General features: G+C 33.0%; 1 protein-coding gene across 1 annotated transcript; it reads left to right on the top strand.

The window, feature by feature from the left end:
* The first annotated feature begins 4,448 nt into the window (after nucleotides 1-4,448).
* Nucleotides 4,449-5,661, top strand: LOC120257018 (protein ENHANCED DISEASE RESISTANCE 2-like). Its single transcript, XM_039264659.1, has one exon. It carries the CDS (start codon nucleotides 4,488-4,490, stop codon nucleotides 5,463-5,465), a length of 978 nt encoding a protein of 325 aa, XP_039120593.1. The 5' UTR covers nucleotides 4,449-4,487; the 3' UTR covers nucleotides 5,466-5,661.
* The last annotated feature ends 9,348 nt before the right edge of the window (nucleotides 5,662-15,009 follow it).

Here is a 15,009-nt window from a genome sequence, read left to right on the forward strand (position 1 = left end):
CGCATGGTATTTCCTTGCACTGTAAGCTTTGTAAATGTGACCAGTTATATGGTTTTTTTTCCCTGTCCATGAGTAACTTACTGTGTTAACAGTAAAGCTTTGGTTTATGACTTATTCCAGAAACCAAGCGTCACAGATTTCGTAATTTTTTGTTTAATGAGGCAAGTTTAGTCTGGAATCAACAACATAAGAAGCTAGACGTAGATTATGTGTGTGTTGGTCATTTTATTGGCAGAACAAGGAATGTGAAACTAACATGGTTGTGGCTGCAGCCTAAGAAGGAGAAGCTATGTGACTACCGTTATAGACAAGGTCCATTCACTTTTATTGCATGCTTGAAATTTATCAGAATTGAATTATTACAAATGCTTAACTTATGGATAACGTAGCACTTTTGCTTGTATTTCAAAGTGATGCTTGTAAGCATGAAGAAAAACATGGAGATGTGTTTTCTTTCTAAAGTATTGGAATGTTGCTTCTAACTCTATGTAAAAGGATTTGGGTTTTACTTTTAAATAGTAGTGAGTCATATTAATGTTATAGAAATTGTTTCACAGAGGAAAATTAATGTACTGATGCTTGTAACCTTGCAGAGACATACGGAGATGCAGTTTTCTTTGTTAAGTATTAGAATGTTGCTGCTGACAATAGGTAAAAGATTTGGAGTTTTACTGTACTAGTGGTTAGTCATATCAATTTTTGTAGAAGTAGTTTTATGGGTTAGGAAATTAAATATAGTTCAGTGGTCAGGATATGATGTTAGTATTTCCACAATCAGTAACTTAATGGAAGGGCTAGATGTTTGTCTCAGAACAAGTGAGTTGGATTTTTTCAAAATCTGACCTTGTTCTTCTTCTGTAGCTTACATTTTCTTGAGTTTATAATACTGTGAAGTAAACTTTAGAAGCGGAATGACTTACTGAGCCTATTCCCTGAGGTCCTGTTCTGAATGGGAAAATAAATGAATAGGAAAAAAAGTGGTTTTTTTTTTCCTTTTAGCTTGAATGACAAATAAAAATATGAAATTGATGGAAATTTAATAATGTTTATGTTCTTTTTTAAAACAGAGGTCAAGATAACAAAAGTACAGAATTTTGTGTGTGCGTGTAGGCGCATGAGCAGGTGGGTGGGTGTTTTGTTGAATGAAGAAAATTGAATACATAGCAAATGGAATAAAAATAGAATGGTAAAAATTCTCTCTTATTGTCTTTTCTATATTGGCTACTCGAGGATTGAGTGTTTCAGTTGTTATCTAGTCAATTTTTGAACAAGTCTTATTTTTAGTTTTTTTCCTTACAATTTATTGAACCTTCTGTTTCTTTGTTGATTTGTTTGATTTTTACAAAAAGTGAGCGTATTGATTGGGATGAAATAACATTAGATATGTGAGCTTCAGAGTTCATATTTTTTTGCAATCTACCTATCATGGTGTTATTTTGCCCATAAGTGCTCACTGTTAGCTTGGTAATAGCATAAATATTTACATAGTTTTCTTTCAGCGCAACCAACCCATCCTGTTCTTACTGTTGTAGTATATATTTGCTATTAGCTTGGTCACAATATGAATACTTGGATGATCATCTTTCAGCTTGAGCTCATGTTAGTGCCAGGTTTCACTTCTCTTCACTTTTGGGTGATCAAAATTTTTTCTTATCCAGCATTTGTATTATGGAGGCAGTTAGTTGAATGACGTAACTATTTATTTTAGGTTTAAAATTATACTACACAGGTAATGGTTTATTTGTCTGAGTACTTAATCACTTACTATGTATTTCAGTGGATTTCATTGGTGCTAGAAATGTAATTGGGATATTAACCTTTCCTACTTATCAGATGTGTATTGTGTACCCGCTATTTATCAGGCTTTTATGTTCTTCTTAAACATTGCTTCAATCTGATTCTTGTTCTGTGCATCATGGTTTATATTCACAAGCTTTAAATTTGAGAAGCTTAGTATTTGATGCTTCTTTGTTGTTTTAACTTTGAATACAGTCGGCATAACTTTCCTTCCTTATTTTCTTTGTCCTTGTCTGATAGCTTTCAATTTAAGCATTGTTTTTAGGTATTTGGCAACAAACATGAAAATTGAGTTGTTTTGTAAAAATGTCATGATTTCACATTATCTATACTTTTCCATTATTTGTTTCTTTGCCTCTGAAACGTTGTGAACCTCATATGGTTGAATTCCTTTTTTTTTTGCTGTTTGTTCCGCAAGTATTCTTGACCTTCAATTGTCTTAAGAAGAAAATGATGCATAGGTACTAGTACTACAGGCTACAACATCCAGGGAATAGTAGGGAGAAATTATTTCTTTAGTATGGGCCATTTAGGACTTTCTTTGGTGTTACTCTATATGTCTATAATTATGAATTTGACCAGTATCATTGTTGACTGAAGATAGGTAGGTTGGAAACTTTATTGATGTATTCTTGGCATTCTTATTTTCAGGCTATCCACTAGGTTGCCACTAAGACTTACTGTAATTCTCTTATTAGGCTTAGTAACTAAACACCTGTGAATGGTTGCTATCGAGTGTATTACCAGAGATTTGAGTAGTTGCCATTTGTGGTTATTCTTAAGTTCTATAATTATGGAAGCAATTTTTATTTTTTTTTTTGGTGAACAGTGATGTCTTTGAATCAGTAACATAGTTGTAGTTTAAGTTCTACACAGTTGGGAAAGAGGAGCGTGAACCCACTAAAGCACCCAGGGGACGTCCAGATGCCTCGATGGAATAAATGGGGATGGGGACGCACTACGCGTGCTACTGGAGCCATCCCATCACAATCACTATTCACTAACTCCCAGTAACTGCCTCAGTAGACTCGAACTCTCACCATTCGCTGGGAGTCTATCAGCGACCCTGTCATCAATAGGCCCAAGGTCGTTGGTTAAGTTCTACACAGTTATACCACCCCCCACAATAAATAGCATAGTTCATACTTTATTCCTACTCGTGGCTTATTTACAATTCTCAAAAGTTTTACTCAGTCATCAGTTGATACATAAAAGACATCGGTAATGGGAAATCTTTTAATCTACTTTTGATGTCAGTGGCTTTTCTGTAGTGACTGAAAGAGGGCCCTCCTGCAATTTATGTCCTGTATTTTAATTCAAAAGAGTGGAAGGTAATGTTTGGTTGCCAATTGTGGATCAGTATGCATTTGATGTCTGACATGAGTTCAATGACTTTATCGCGGCCATGTTCACTGTTCTCTCAACCATGAAGGAGTTGGCACATTACTTTTGAGCAGCTTTGGTAACTTTTTATTTATGTGTAACTGTGACCACCACCACCAGAACTTTCCAATGAGCTAGCATGAAGTGTAAATAAATAACATATTTATCTAGGCTTAGTGCAAAGTGTTTGGGACAAACCTTAGTATGTTTTTTTTTTTTTAATAATATTACATCATGAAATTTATTGTGGTTTGCAAGCTTGGACTTCATAAGCTCTGTAGGAAAGCTTAAAAGTTAGGATTTGCTTTTGATGGACTCCATCCATCTGTTAAGCTTTCTGACTCCTCATCCATTCCTTACCCCCACTTTTAGATTGTGATATCTTTGAGCTCAGTTCATGTATTATTTTAAGCAAACTTGTCTGGTTAATTGAAGTCCAGGTAATTTTCATGTCTTATAAAATCTTTAAAGAAGTCATTTACTTACGGATTGATTAATGAATTTCAGTGCAGTAGGTTTGCAGCTATATTTGAATATAAAAATTTGGACCTTTGAATTTTGATTTTGGTGCAAGGAATCCAATTTCCTTCTTTCTACTTTTTAGGGACACTTTTCTCAAGGTCAAAAGTATCCTTCAAATTTGACTTGATCTTTGAAGGGCACCTGCATCTTTGCTTCTGTGGTTTTTTTATTTTTTATTTTTTATTTTTTTTTAGTATTATATTTTAAAGAAAATTTAGGAAAATAAAGAAGCGTATGTATAAGCTGTTGGTTGATTGTGTAACCATATATTATTTTGTTTAGAGGGGACCAGGCAATGTTTTTTTTTAACTTAGCTTGCACATATGGCCAAGATCTGTCCTATTTTTATTTGTTTTTTTGTCTATTCATAAATTACTAATCTCGAGACTTGCACCTCATCATCAAAACTTTTTGGACACTTCCCTTTGTACGCACCATTTATATTCACTCACCAAACCCACCCACCCACCTAGCCCTCTCTTAAATAAATATATACATGAAAAACAAACAATAACTTATTGACAAGAAATTGTAATAAAATACTATATATCTCTGAAATTTTCATAATAAAAATACAACAAAAATGAAAGGTAAAGAAAAACCAAAATGATATTCTGATTGCGGATCCAATCCACGTCAAGGAAATCTTCCTGATAGAATGGGGCCCAATCCAACGGACATCTGGCCCAACTCTGAAACCCACGTGTGACGTTATCGTTGAGGTGGCACTATCGTAATATTCTCGAAATCCAGGGGCAATTCTATAGCCTTGATCATCGATTTTAATGCCCTCACAGAGAGTGCCATTTCCCTATCGACCTCAACACCGCCAGCGACGACGCCGGAGCCCGAGACGGAGATTCCGAGCCGTGATGTCCTCCGCCACCGGAGCCACCTCCGACCACCAGCCAGAGTGGCTCGATGAGGCCATCAATGGTGGCTCCCTCCGCAACGTTGACCTCGATACTGGATCCAACGGATGGGCATCCCCCCCTGGCGATCTCTTCCACCTAAGGGCTCCAAACTACTTCTCTCGCCGCCAGAAGTGCCCCTCCGGCGACTGGCTTCTCAAACCCGCCGGTGTCGACTGGCTCCGCTCTCCATCTCGTCTCGACGACGTCCTTGGCCGCTCTGACAATCGCGTGATGGCCGCCCTCCGCCGCGCCCAATCCGAAGGCAAATCCATGAAATCCTTCATCATCGCCATCAATCTCCAGGTTCCTGGCCGTGAATCTCACTCCGCCGTCTTCTACTTCGCTGCCGAAGACCCGATCCCACCTGGATCTCTTCTCTACCGCTTCGTCCATGGCGACGACGCGTTCCGCAACGCTCGGTTCAAGATCGTCAACCGGATCGTCAAGGGCCCTTGGATCGTGAAGGCTGCTGTTGGTAACTACGCCGCCTGCCTCCTCGGCCGTGCTCTCACCTGTAACTACCACCGCGGCGAGAACTACCTCGAGATCGACGTCGACATCGGAAGCTCAGCAATCGCCAGTGCCATCCTCCACCTCGCCCTAGGCTACGTGACCGCCGTCACAATCGACATGGGATTCCTCGTCGAGGCCCAAACCGAGGAGGAGCTCCCGGAGAAGCTCATCGGCGCCGTGAGGGTCGCCCAGATGGAGATGTCCGCCGCCGCCTTCGTCGAAACACGGCCGCGTCTAGAGCGCAATCTCTTCCGCGGCGGCGCTTCACGTGTGAACCATCACGCTGATCAAACGGCCACGAATCAGAGCACGCATCTCGAGGAAGAGGTACTCTAGAATCTTCGATCCAGGTACTCGTTCTCACGCCCTAGTCTCTCTCTTCTCTCCTTTTTTGAGTGGCTTGATTGGAATCTCTCACTGTAGATAATTATCCACTGGTTCTTGGGTTTGAAGAGATGGCACTTCCAAAAAAAAAACTATTTATCATCATAATCTAATAATAATGAGAAAAAAAATTTCTAATTTTTAATAATCAGATTGCATCTTTTTTTTTTTTGTGATCTAACTGAAATGTGATGGTATTCTACTTGCATTTCATTTCTTGGCTTTTTTTTTTTATTAATTGTTGGTTTTTATTTTAGTGCCATTGTTTATGGATATATATATATATATATATAATTGGTAGGAATTAATTAATATTAACAAAAAAAAATTATCATAAAATGTCCTTCATTTGTTTATTTCATCTTAAATACAAGTAAACAAATTTTTTTTCTTGATTGAAAATGTTAAATAATGTGCCATCAATTCTAACTTAGATTTTTATCATGGTCAGTAAGTAATCGAGTTGGTAGAGGTTGCCTTAGGACATTGAATAAATACACGTAAATTTAATTATTAATTTAAATTACAATCTAATCTAGTGGAGATTTGCGATGTTTGTTTTGATGTATTTGGATTTACAACTAATGGGAGTTAAATTAAGGAATACTTTGTTTGTTTGAATGAATTTATACATTCTAGTGTGACTTAAACCATTCTAAAATCAATGTGTTAGTGTATTTCTACCAACGTCCAAGAGGGTTATTGGTAATCAGGTTCTCATTAGAAATTTTTTGCAAATGGTGAAAGTTGTGTGGGCATATTTCTGGGATGTGAATAGTAGTTGCGTGTGAGTGGTCTTAGCGCTTTTATGTGCGTGGACTTAACTCACGCTTACTCTGTTAAAATTTGTGCATGTCTCACCTTTGTCTTTTTTAGTGATCTAACTTCTCATTTTGGCTTTTAAAAAAAAAATCTACATTGTAATTTATCAATGGTCTTCGGGTCCCGTGAGGTTACTTTGTAGTTGGTGAGAGATCAATTTTACGCCATGAAAGTGTATGTTTGAGAGCGGTAAACACAAACTGTAGGTGATCCCTTTACTCACATAGGCACGGGCCTCACAAGCTGCAACCAAGGCGCTTGCATGCACATCCCTGCCTACCTAGCTAGCAGTTAGTCGCTCATTTTAAAAAATAAAAACATTATAATATGAGATTTACTGTATTTATAGCTATATCTAATCAAACAATACAAAACTAAATTTAACTTTCAAGGTGAAATGATTCTTCCATCAAAGAATTTATTATGTTTTATTTATAAAAGTTGAGCTATAAATGTGTTTTTGAGTAATTATGGTTCTGTCATTTATTAGCTTGCGTTTTCAACTCAAAATAGAGTCAATATGAGTCAACATAGTCAAGCTAATTTTGAGTTGAGAGCTTAAGTTAACTCTAGCCTAATGAAGCTCTAAGCTCATTATTTAGACTGATAACTTGATCACTGGATCCTGAGTGATTAAATCAGATGTCACTGACTTGAACGGTCATGAACCATTACTACCACTCTTATCAGTATCAAGATTGTTGCTATTAGATATATTTAGTATCAAATCATTCTAAGCAAATGCATGAAATTACATAATTTTCAAACATATTTATTTCATGCAACTGGAATGTTTCACTATCTATATTGCATTTAATTTTTTTTTTCTTTCCATTATTTAGTTAATTGAATTTAAATAGGAAAAAAAAAAAAATCTCTTAGTCTTATCTACTTCTTCTGGTCATGAGTTGCTTTCAAACTCAACTAGCAAATTAATACAATTATTTCAATAGACCAACTTGAATGTCATTGTTGCTTTGAAAAAGAAAGCTATCCTGAACTGTGAACTCCTTCAACAACTTGTTTGTTTCTATGTGTGCATTATCTTGGCAGACATAAACAAGAATTAAAAGTGTCAATATATGAATGGAACTATGTGTACTTCATGATTTTTTTCTTTTGTTTTATTTATTATGAAGTAATGTGATGACTAAAGTTTTTTTGGGCTTTTTAGACAAATTTTTATATATTTGGGCCAAAATGTCTTAATTCTTTTGGGGATGATGTTTCATGAGTCAAATTTTCATTTATTATTATTATTATTATTTGGACAATGTGTTTATGCGATCCTAAACACATAACCATGTGGAAAAGAGTTGAACTTCGGCTTTTTTTCTGCGTGGGAGTTAAATATCTTAATGATTTGGTTATTGCCGTTTCGAATCTAATCTTGAACTTTGTTTTTGAGAATGGTACTTTAAGAAATTTTTTTATATGTTTACATTTTATTAGGAAAAAAAATAAAGGGAATTTAGCTTTATAGAGATAAAAAGACCTCTTTAAGATGTATGTTTTCCCTGGAGGAGGAGGTTACAAAAGAGTAGCATCTTTTTCTTCCTCTCAAAAAAGGAACCCTCCTCAACTTTTTTTATAAAGCATTCCCAAAAGGCCTCTTTATTTTACTATTTAGGCCATCTAAGAAAATAAAATATAGGAAATTTAATAAAAATTATCATTTTTTTGAAATGATTTATAGAAGAGGTGTCAATATTGAATACAACTTAACCAACATGAAAACAAATTTAGGATGGTTTTGGATCATATTATTTGAAGTTGCATTTTAACAAGAAAATTTCATGTCTTGTCATGCTTTTAAGTCTCTTTGGTCTGTCTTAAGAAAAACATGTGTTAGCTCAAATGGTATATTTTATTTTATCATTAATGTTTATTAAATTAATCTGATTGAAATCAAATATAACTGGATTGAATTCCAAAGCTATATCCAGTTACCCACCAACCATTTTGATATCTTTTTTCTCCTTTATATATAATCAAATTACTAACACTTATTTTGATATAATTTTTATGGCCATTTTGCTTGCTTTCCCCCACACAAGTGGTAGTTATTGTTATTCCTCTATAAAACCCCTGTTTATTATATATATATATATATTTATTAAAAAAAAACCACATCCATTAAAATAAAATAACAAAACATTACAAACAAGGAAAAAAAAAAGTGCAAAATAATTTATAAAAAAAAGGACAAAGTGAGAACATAATAATGGGATGAAAAGGTGACTTAAAAGGAGGAGTGTAATGGGATGAATATTTTTGATAGGGAAAGAAAGATATTAATATTTGTAACCCTCCACCAAGTAATATCTTTAGTCATGTCTATGAAAACACATCCCTATAAAATTAAATTCCTATCTAATAAAAATGTAAACATGCAGAGAAAAAGAGTTCTTTACATTCCTATTTAATTTTGTCATGGAGAGAAAAGAGGTATAACATCTTTAAATTAACTTTTAATTATAACTTTTCACAAATGATTATTAGAACATCAATTGATGAAATTGGACACTCAAAGCTTTTCAATTTACACAGCAAACATAAACTTAATGCCATTTAGAAATTAAAATAAGAAACCACAACCTTCAACAATGATGAAAGGCATACACTTATCTTAAAAAGTGAATTCAAACCATCATGAACACACACACACACACACACCTCATTTATTTTATATATATATATTAGTTGTCACATTATTATTTTTAAAAAATATATAAGAAAAAAAATTTTAATGAATGAAAATTGGTTGGTAGGACAATGAGAAATGTGACAAGAGTGTTGATAATTTTCTGGTTCCTGACTCATAATTGTTCCTTTATGTCCCTCTAAAGAGAAGAACAAGTCTGGCCTTCAATGCCAATCACTGGCTTTTCATAGATATGGTCCATCTGCTTTTTCAATGCCAATCACCACCACCACCACCACCACCACCACCACCACCACCACCTCCACCACCCCTTCCTTATTGTGTGTGTATTATTATTATTAACAATGCTTACATCTCTCTCTTAATTACACTAATCATGGCTAGTGTGACAATTAATGTTAATTCACATCTAATCTTCAAGGTAACAATCACTCTTAGCATGTCATTAGTAGCATTAGTTTATATAAATGTGGTTAAATTTCAAGATTTGCACAATTAATCAAATGACTTTTTATTATCATTGGTATCAATATCATGTGTGCTAGATTTAATTTCTTTATGTTTATCATGAACTTGTTGCAATTATTATTATTTTTAAAATTTGAGTTGTATTATTATCAATAATGAGATTATACATAAATCTTTTCAAAGCTTCCTTAGTCTCTCTTAATACTATATATATATATATATATATATATATATGTCCAATTTGTTTTAATTGTATATATTGAGTAATGATAAAATTTGGAAAAAGAAATGCAAGATAGACAGCTATCCCTTTTCTTTTTCAGCTAATCTTCTGTATGTCTCTCTCAAGAATGAAGGGAAATAAGAGAGACATGTGGCAGATATGGTTCTCATTAATCAATAAGAATAGTTCCTTATTATGATTTATCATATATATATATATATTTAACTTTCTTTCTTCTTTCTTATTTTACTAAACATGCACTTCTTCATGTGTGTTTTAATTTATCTCTCTCAGAGAGAAATAATTAAGAACAGTGTACTTTATATGATTGAATTTTGCTTGTTCTTCTCACCTTGGAATTACAAGTCTTTAAGTTGTAAGTTGCAAGCTAGCTAGCTAATTAATTTTGTGAGAAGCACATCAAGAGCAAAAGAAAAAAAAAGAAAATATATATATATATATATATATATATAGAGTTAGAAAGAAGAAGTTAGCAGAAAAGACTATAATTTTAAACAATTTCCTTTCATTCATTTCTCTGCTGTCTCTCTTACAAATTAGCAAGAAGAACAGTGTATTTTATGGTACTGAATTGCTTTTTCTTCCTAATCATGGATTAATTAGAAGTTTAGTTAAGATGTAATTTTTAGCTAGCTAATGTGAGAAACATATCAAGAGTAAACAAGAAAATTTTAAAAGAAAATGAAACAAATAAAATGATGAAGAAGATGAAGAAGATGAAAAACAAAAAAAGATTACAAACAAGAAAATTTTAAAAAATAAAACAAATAAAATGAGAAGAAGATGAAGAGGATGAAAAAACAAAAAAGACTATAATTGTAAACAATTTCCTTTCATTCATTGGAGAGAGAGAGAGAGAGAGAGAGAGAGAGAGAGGAGAGAGAGAGAGAGAGAGAGAAGAAGAAGAAGAAGAAGAACAGTGTACTTTATAGAGGTGCTGAATTGCAATTGTTCTTCTCCTCTTGGAAGAAGAAGTCTAATTAACATGCAACTCACAAGCTAGTGTGAGAAACAAATCAAGAGTCAAAAAGAAAAATATATATATTTAATGAAATAAATAAAATAAGAAGAAAGATGAAAAGAAAGACTATAACTGTTTATCAAAATAGAAAGACCATATTTGTAACCAATTTCATTTAATTCATTTTCCTCTCTCTCTAGTCTATATCAACCTCATTGGATAAAAAAAAAACTTGAAACTTAAAAGAAATTACAAACATAAGAAAAAGAAAGATCAATATAACTTGCAAAATTATATGCTAATCATATACACCACCAACTTTACCATGCCCTTCACGTATGTAACTCCAATTCATCCCCAAAGAAAGAGGATAACAATAACAAGAAGACAGGATAATTTCCATGCACTTACGTAGCAATTAACAATGCAAAACTATCTCACAAACATTCTTGAATTCTCTGCTTTTTAGCAACAGGAAGAGCAAGAAAAACAGAAGAAAGATCAGTAGGAACAACAAAGAATTGCCGGGAAGCTCCTCGAGACTTCCTCTTCATCCGTCGAGGTTTTCTCGGTGCCGGAGGACAAATAAGTGAAGGTTTAAGGATACAGTCATCGAACTTTGGCGTGACACACTCCTTTGATACATCAATGATGTGCTTTTCTTCGATCACTGCGCTGATGTTTTTATAGGAGGTAGCAAAAGGTATCTGATCATCTACCATTGCTTCAGATACCATCATATTAATTCTTGAAAAGCTAACCAAGACTAAGAGAATTGAGCTACAAATACAATACAAACTATATAACAAGTCAAAAGGTTTCTAAGAGTGAATTTCAACTTCAAGAGAATTTAAAGGAGATGAAAAGCAGGGAGAAACTTCAACACATGAGATATGTGAGATTACTCAGAGAGATAAAAAGCAAAGAGAAACCATCAACACATGAGATATGTGTTGTTGTTATTCTTTTTTAGTGAGTGAGTGAGAGAGAGAGAGAGAGAGAGAGAGAAATGATTGAGAAAAATGAGAGCATGAGAAGTTTAAGTAGATAGATAGATGAGAGAATGTGTGTGTTTGTGTGTGTGATGTTTAAGTTAGCTCTAATGTTATTAGCTGTTCATGGGAGGATTGGACTGGATTCTCCCATCCCTATTGTGAGGGCCCATGTTAAGCTTGTTCTCTTGCATTTTTGGCCCACTCTTTTTATTACTAATTTTTATAGTAAGCTGTAATTAGCCGAGCGATAAATGGTCCTTTTTGTATATATTAAATGAGATGCGAGTTTCATCTCCTTTGCGTAAAAGATGAGGACATATAGCTGCTATTGCTTTTTCATTGATAAAGGCTTAACTTCTGTGAAAAACTCCTAGATAAGCGTATTCCTGAAAATACTATCTATTTTATTGGGTATCATGGATAAATTTTTATTTTCTTTATATTATATATATTAGTTTGTTTTGTTAAAAGAGAGTTTTTGTTACTGATTTGCATATGATCATGAGTTTTGCTTTGTGCATATATATATATATGTGTGTGTGGGTGAAGGTTAAGGCTTGAATCTTATTAAATTAACGAAAATGCCACTGAGAAGACCAGATCTTGAGTGTAGGGTCGCTAAAAGGCTGAAATCACATGGGATTTGTTGGAGTTTGAAGTTTAATTAAGAATTCTTTTTGTGCCAATAATTTATTGACAAAATCCTTGTTTAAGAGAAACACAGGTATGTTATTTAATGAGATAATAATCATGATCATTTGTTTTCTTAATCAATTTGGGGTGAAAATTAGTATGCAGTTAAAAGCCTAAATTTATTTTATAGAATCTCAAAAAATCAATGCAAAATCTCATCAACAAGTCACACACACACACACACACACTACAAACTCACTCATTTTACTATTTTTATCTTTTAAATAACTTTAGTATATTTAAATGATATATATGGTAAAAGAGTTGTCCAAAGTCTAATTTAATTACTAATTTTACAAATAAATAATCTGTTTAAAGTGAACTTGAATATATATATATATATATATATATAAGAAGACACTCATATAGTGTGAGGAATCTTAGATAGTGAGAAATAAGCATGGACCATTGAGGAAAAAGGGTAGACATATGAAAAGTGTGAGACCTAAAAAGTGAAGGAGGTGATACATATTACTTCATTTTGGAGTGATCAAAACTTACCAACAATTATATATATATATATATATATGTAATATGTGTCCCTTTATTCACATTTATTATAAGTATGCATGAAGTTGAAATGCTAGAAATTAGAATGTAATAGAGAGAAGAGAGAGCAGCATGAGGAGGGCTTCCCTGTTGTGTTTTAAATAGTTTGCATGGCGGGTATTCTCTTCTTGATAAACATATGAACAACAAGAAGAGAGAAATCATCAATGGACCATGCACCTTGCAAAATGACTGATAAAAGCAAACACAGATGAGTGCGATACCCTTCCAACTCCAAAAGCACTTCCCTTAATATATATTATATATATATACTACTTTAAAGATTGGAATCTTATATATATATATATATCCATGAATAGTTAATTCTTGTTATCATTGCATGGAATGAGATTAACTTTAGAAAGGGAAAATGGGGAAAAGGAGGTGATAGCATGCTATATATATAAATTATGTTTTTCAAATCCAAGACTGTGAAAAACCAAGACATAAAAAGTTTGATAGTTTCTCCTGAATATATATATATATATACAACATAGGATGATCACAAACTCACGATTTTTAACTGCGATCCAACAACCGCCAGTTCCAATCCCTGGCGAATATTCAACGATCAAACAACATCTATTAAAACAAGACCACAAGAAAAAGCTGATGAAAACAAAATAAAACTATAATCATTAAATGGATTACCTACCGTAACCTACAATTTAACATTCAGCCTCTACGCACGCCTATACACGCCCACGAGAACCTTTATATACATATATGTATACAATGGGTATCAGTTTCGTATAATAATATTTTAATTTTCTTAAGTTATATTTTATTATTGTAATCATTATTATTATTTAAATATTAATTGATTTTTAAAAATAAATGTATCATTTGATTGCAGGACCTCCAACCATCCGGAGATAAAAATTATTTTAATATAAGATATTCCGCTTTGTATTATAATTAATAGGTTTCATATAAAATATAAAAATGAATTACAGCATTGAAATATCTTTATAAAAAACATCTAGAATAATCATTAATTAATTTGATATTCTTGATTTCTCTTTTTATATTTTTCAAATCTTTATCTACATGCATGTTTGAATACTTTTGCAAGCATGATATTATATAAAATTTTCAAATAGTTCGGTAAATTAATTATGATGACCTTGTGCTATTGGTTTAAAAGATAATGGCATTGTGGCTAACACAGCATTGGGATCTCCACTTAAATGGCATAGTGATGGCCTAGTGGATATCTGTCACCATTTTCAACTTTAGTTCATAAAAACAAAGAAAGTGGGTTGTCAACTAATGACTAGTATGTGTGTGTTTGTGCTAGCCTAGCAACACTTGGAAAACTTAAAAGTATTAATAGTGTTATCTCTTTCTAAGAAGTGTCTTGAAGAAAGGAAGCACAAAAGTAGTGGAGTGAGATCCCAAGATTTCTTGTTTAACTCTTGTTTCTTCCTTTCTTAATCAACAAAGAAATTAGAGTCATAGTTTTGTTATTAATTCTTCAATATTATTATGTCAACCTTACCTCCTAATCAACCATAAAATTAAGAGTAATTAATCTATATTCTCTCTCACATATTCCAAGGAATTTACAATTTTCATATTGAATAGCTAAGCATTGGATGCTTAACCATCACTTCATAGTACTTATAATAAAACCAAATCAATTGTTTTTTGTTTAGAATAATATGAAAGACATACATATATGCCAGTTAGTAATGTGAAAGAAATTAAAGAACATGGTTTTAGTCTTGGTACAACAAATTATCAATGAAATAGATACATACATATATATATATATATATATATAAAGAGTGGGTATATAAAATGGACCTACAAATCCAACAAAATGCATGCAGCTTCCAGGATGAGCAGTCTGGTGTCTTTAGACATAATGTACAAAGAAAGGTACAAAGAATTGGAAGTATGAGGGGTATTTTAGCTTCTCATGCATGCATGCATGTTAAATATGTTCTTAATATAATATATATAACAACTGAATCACAGAGAAATAGAGAAATATGTGTGAGTATATATATATATATATATAAAGATAGTCAAAAAGTACAAAATTAGTTATATTATTATTAAGGGGGTAAGCAAAAGTATGAGCAATACGTAAC

Source organism: Dioscorea cayenensis, chromosome 3, assembly GCF_009730915.1.
Source record: "Dioscorea cayenensis subsp. rotundata cultivar TDr96_F1 chromosome 3, TDr96_F1_v2_PseudoChromosome.rev07_lg8_w22 25.fasta, whole genome shotgun sequence".
In the NCBI taxonomy this organism is placed as follows: domain Eukaryota; kingdom Viridiplantae; phylum Streptophyta; class Magnoliopsida; order Dioscoreales; family Dioscoreaceae; genus Dioscorea; species Dioscorea cayenensis.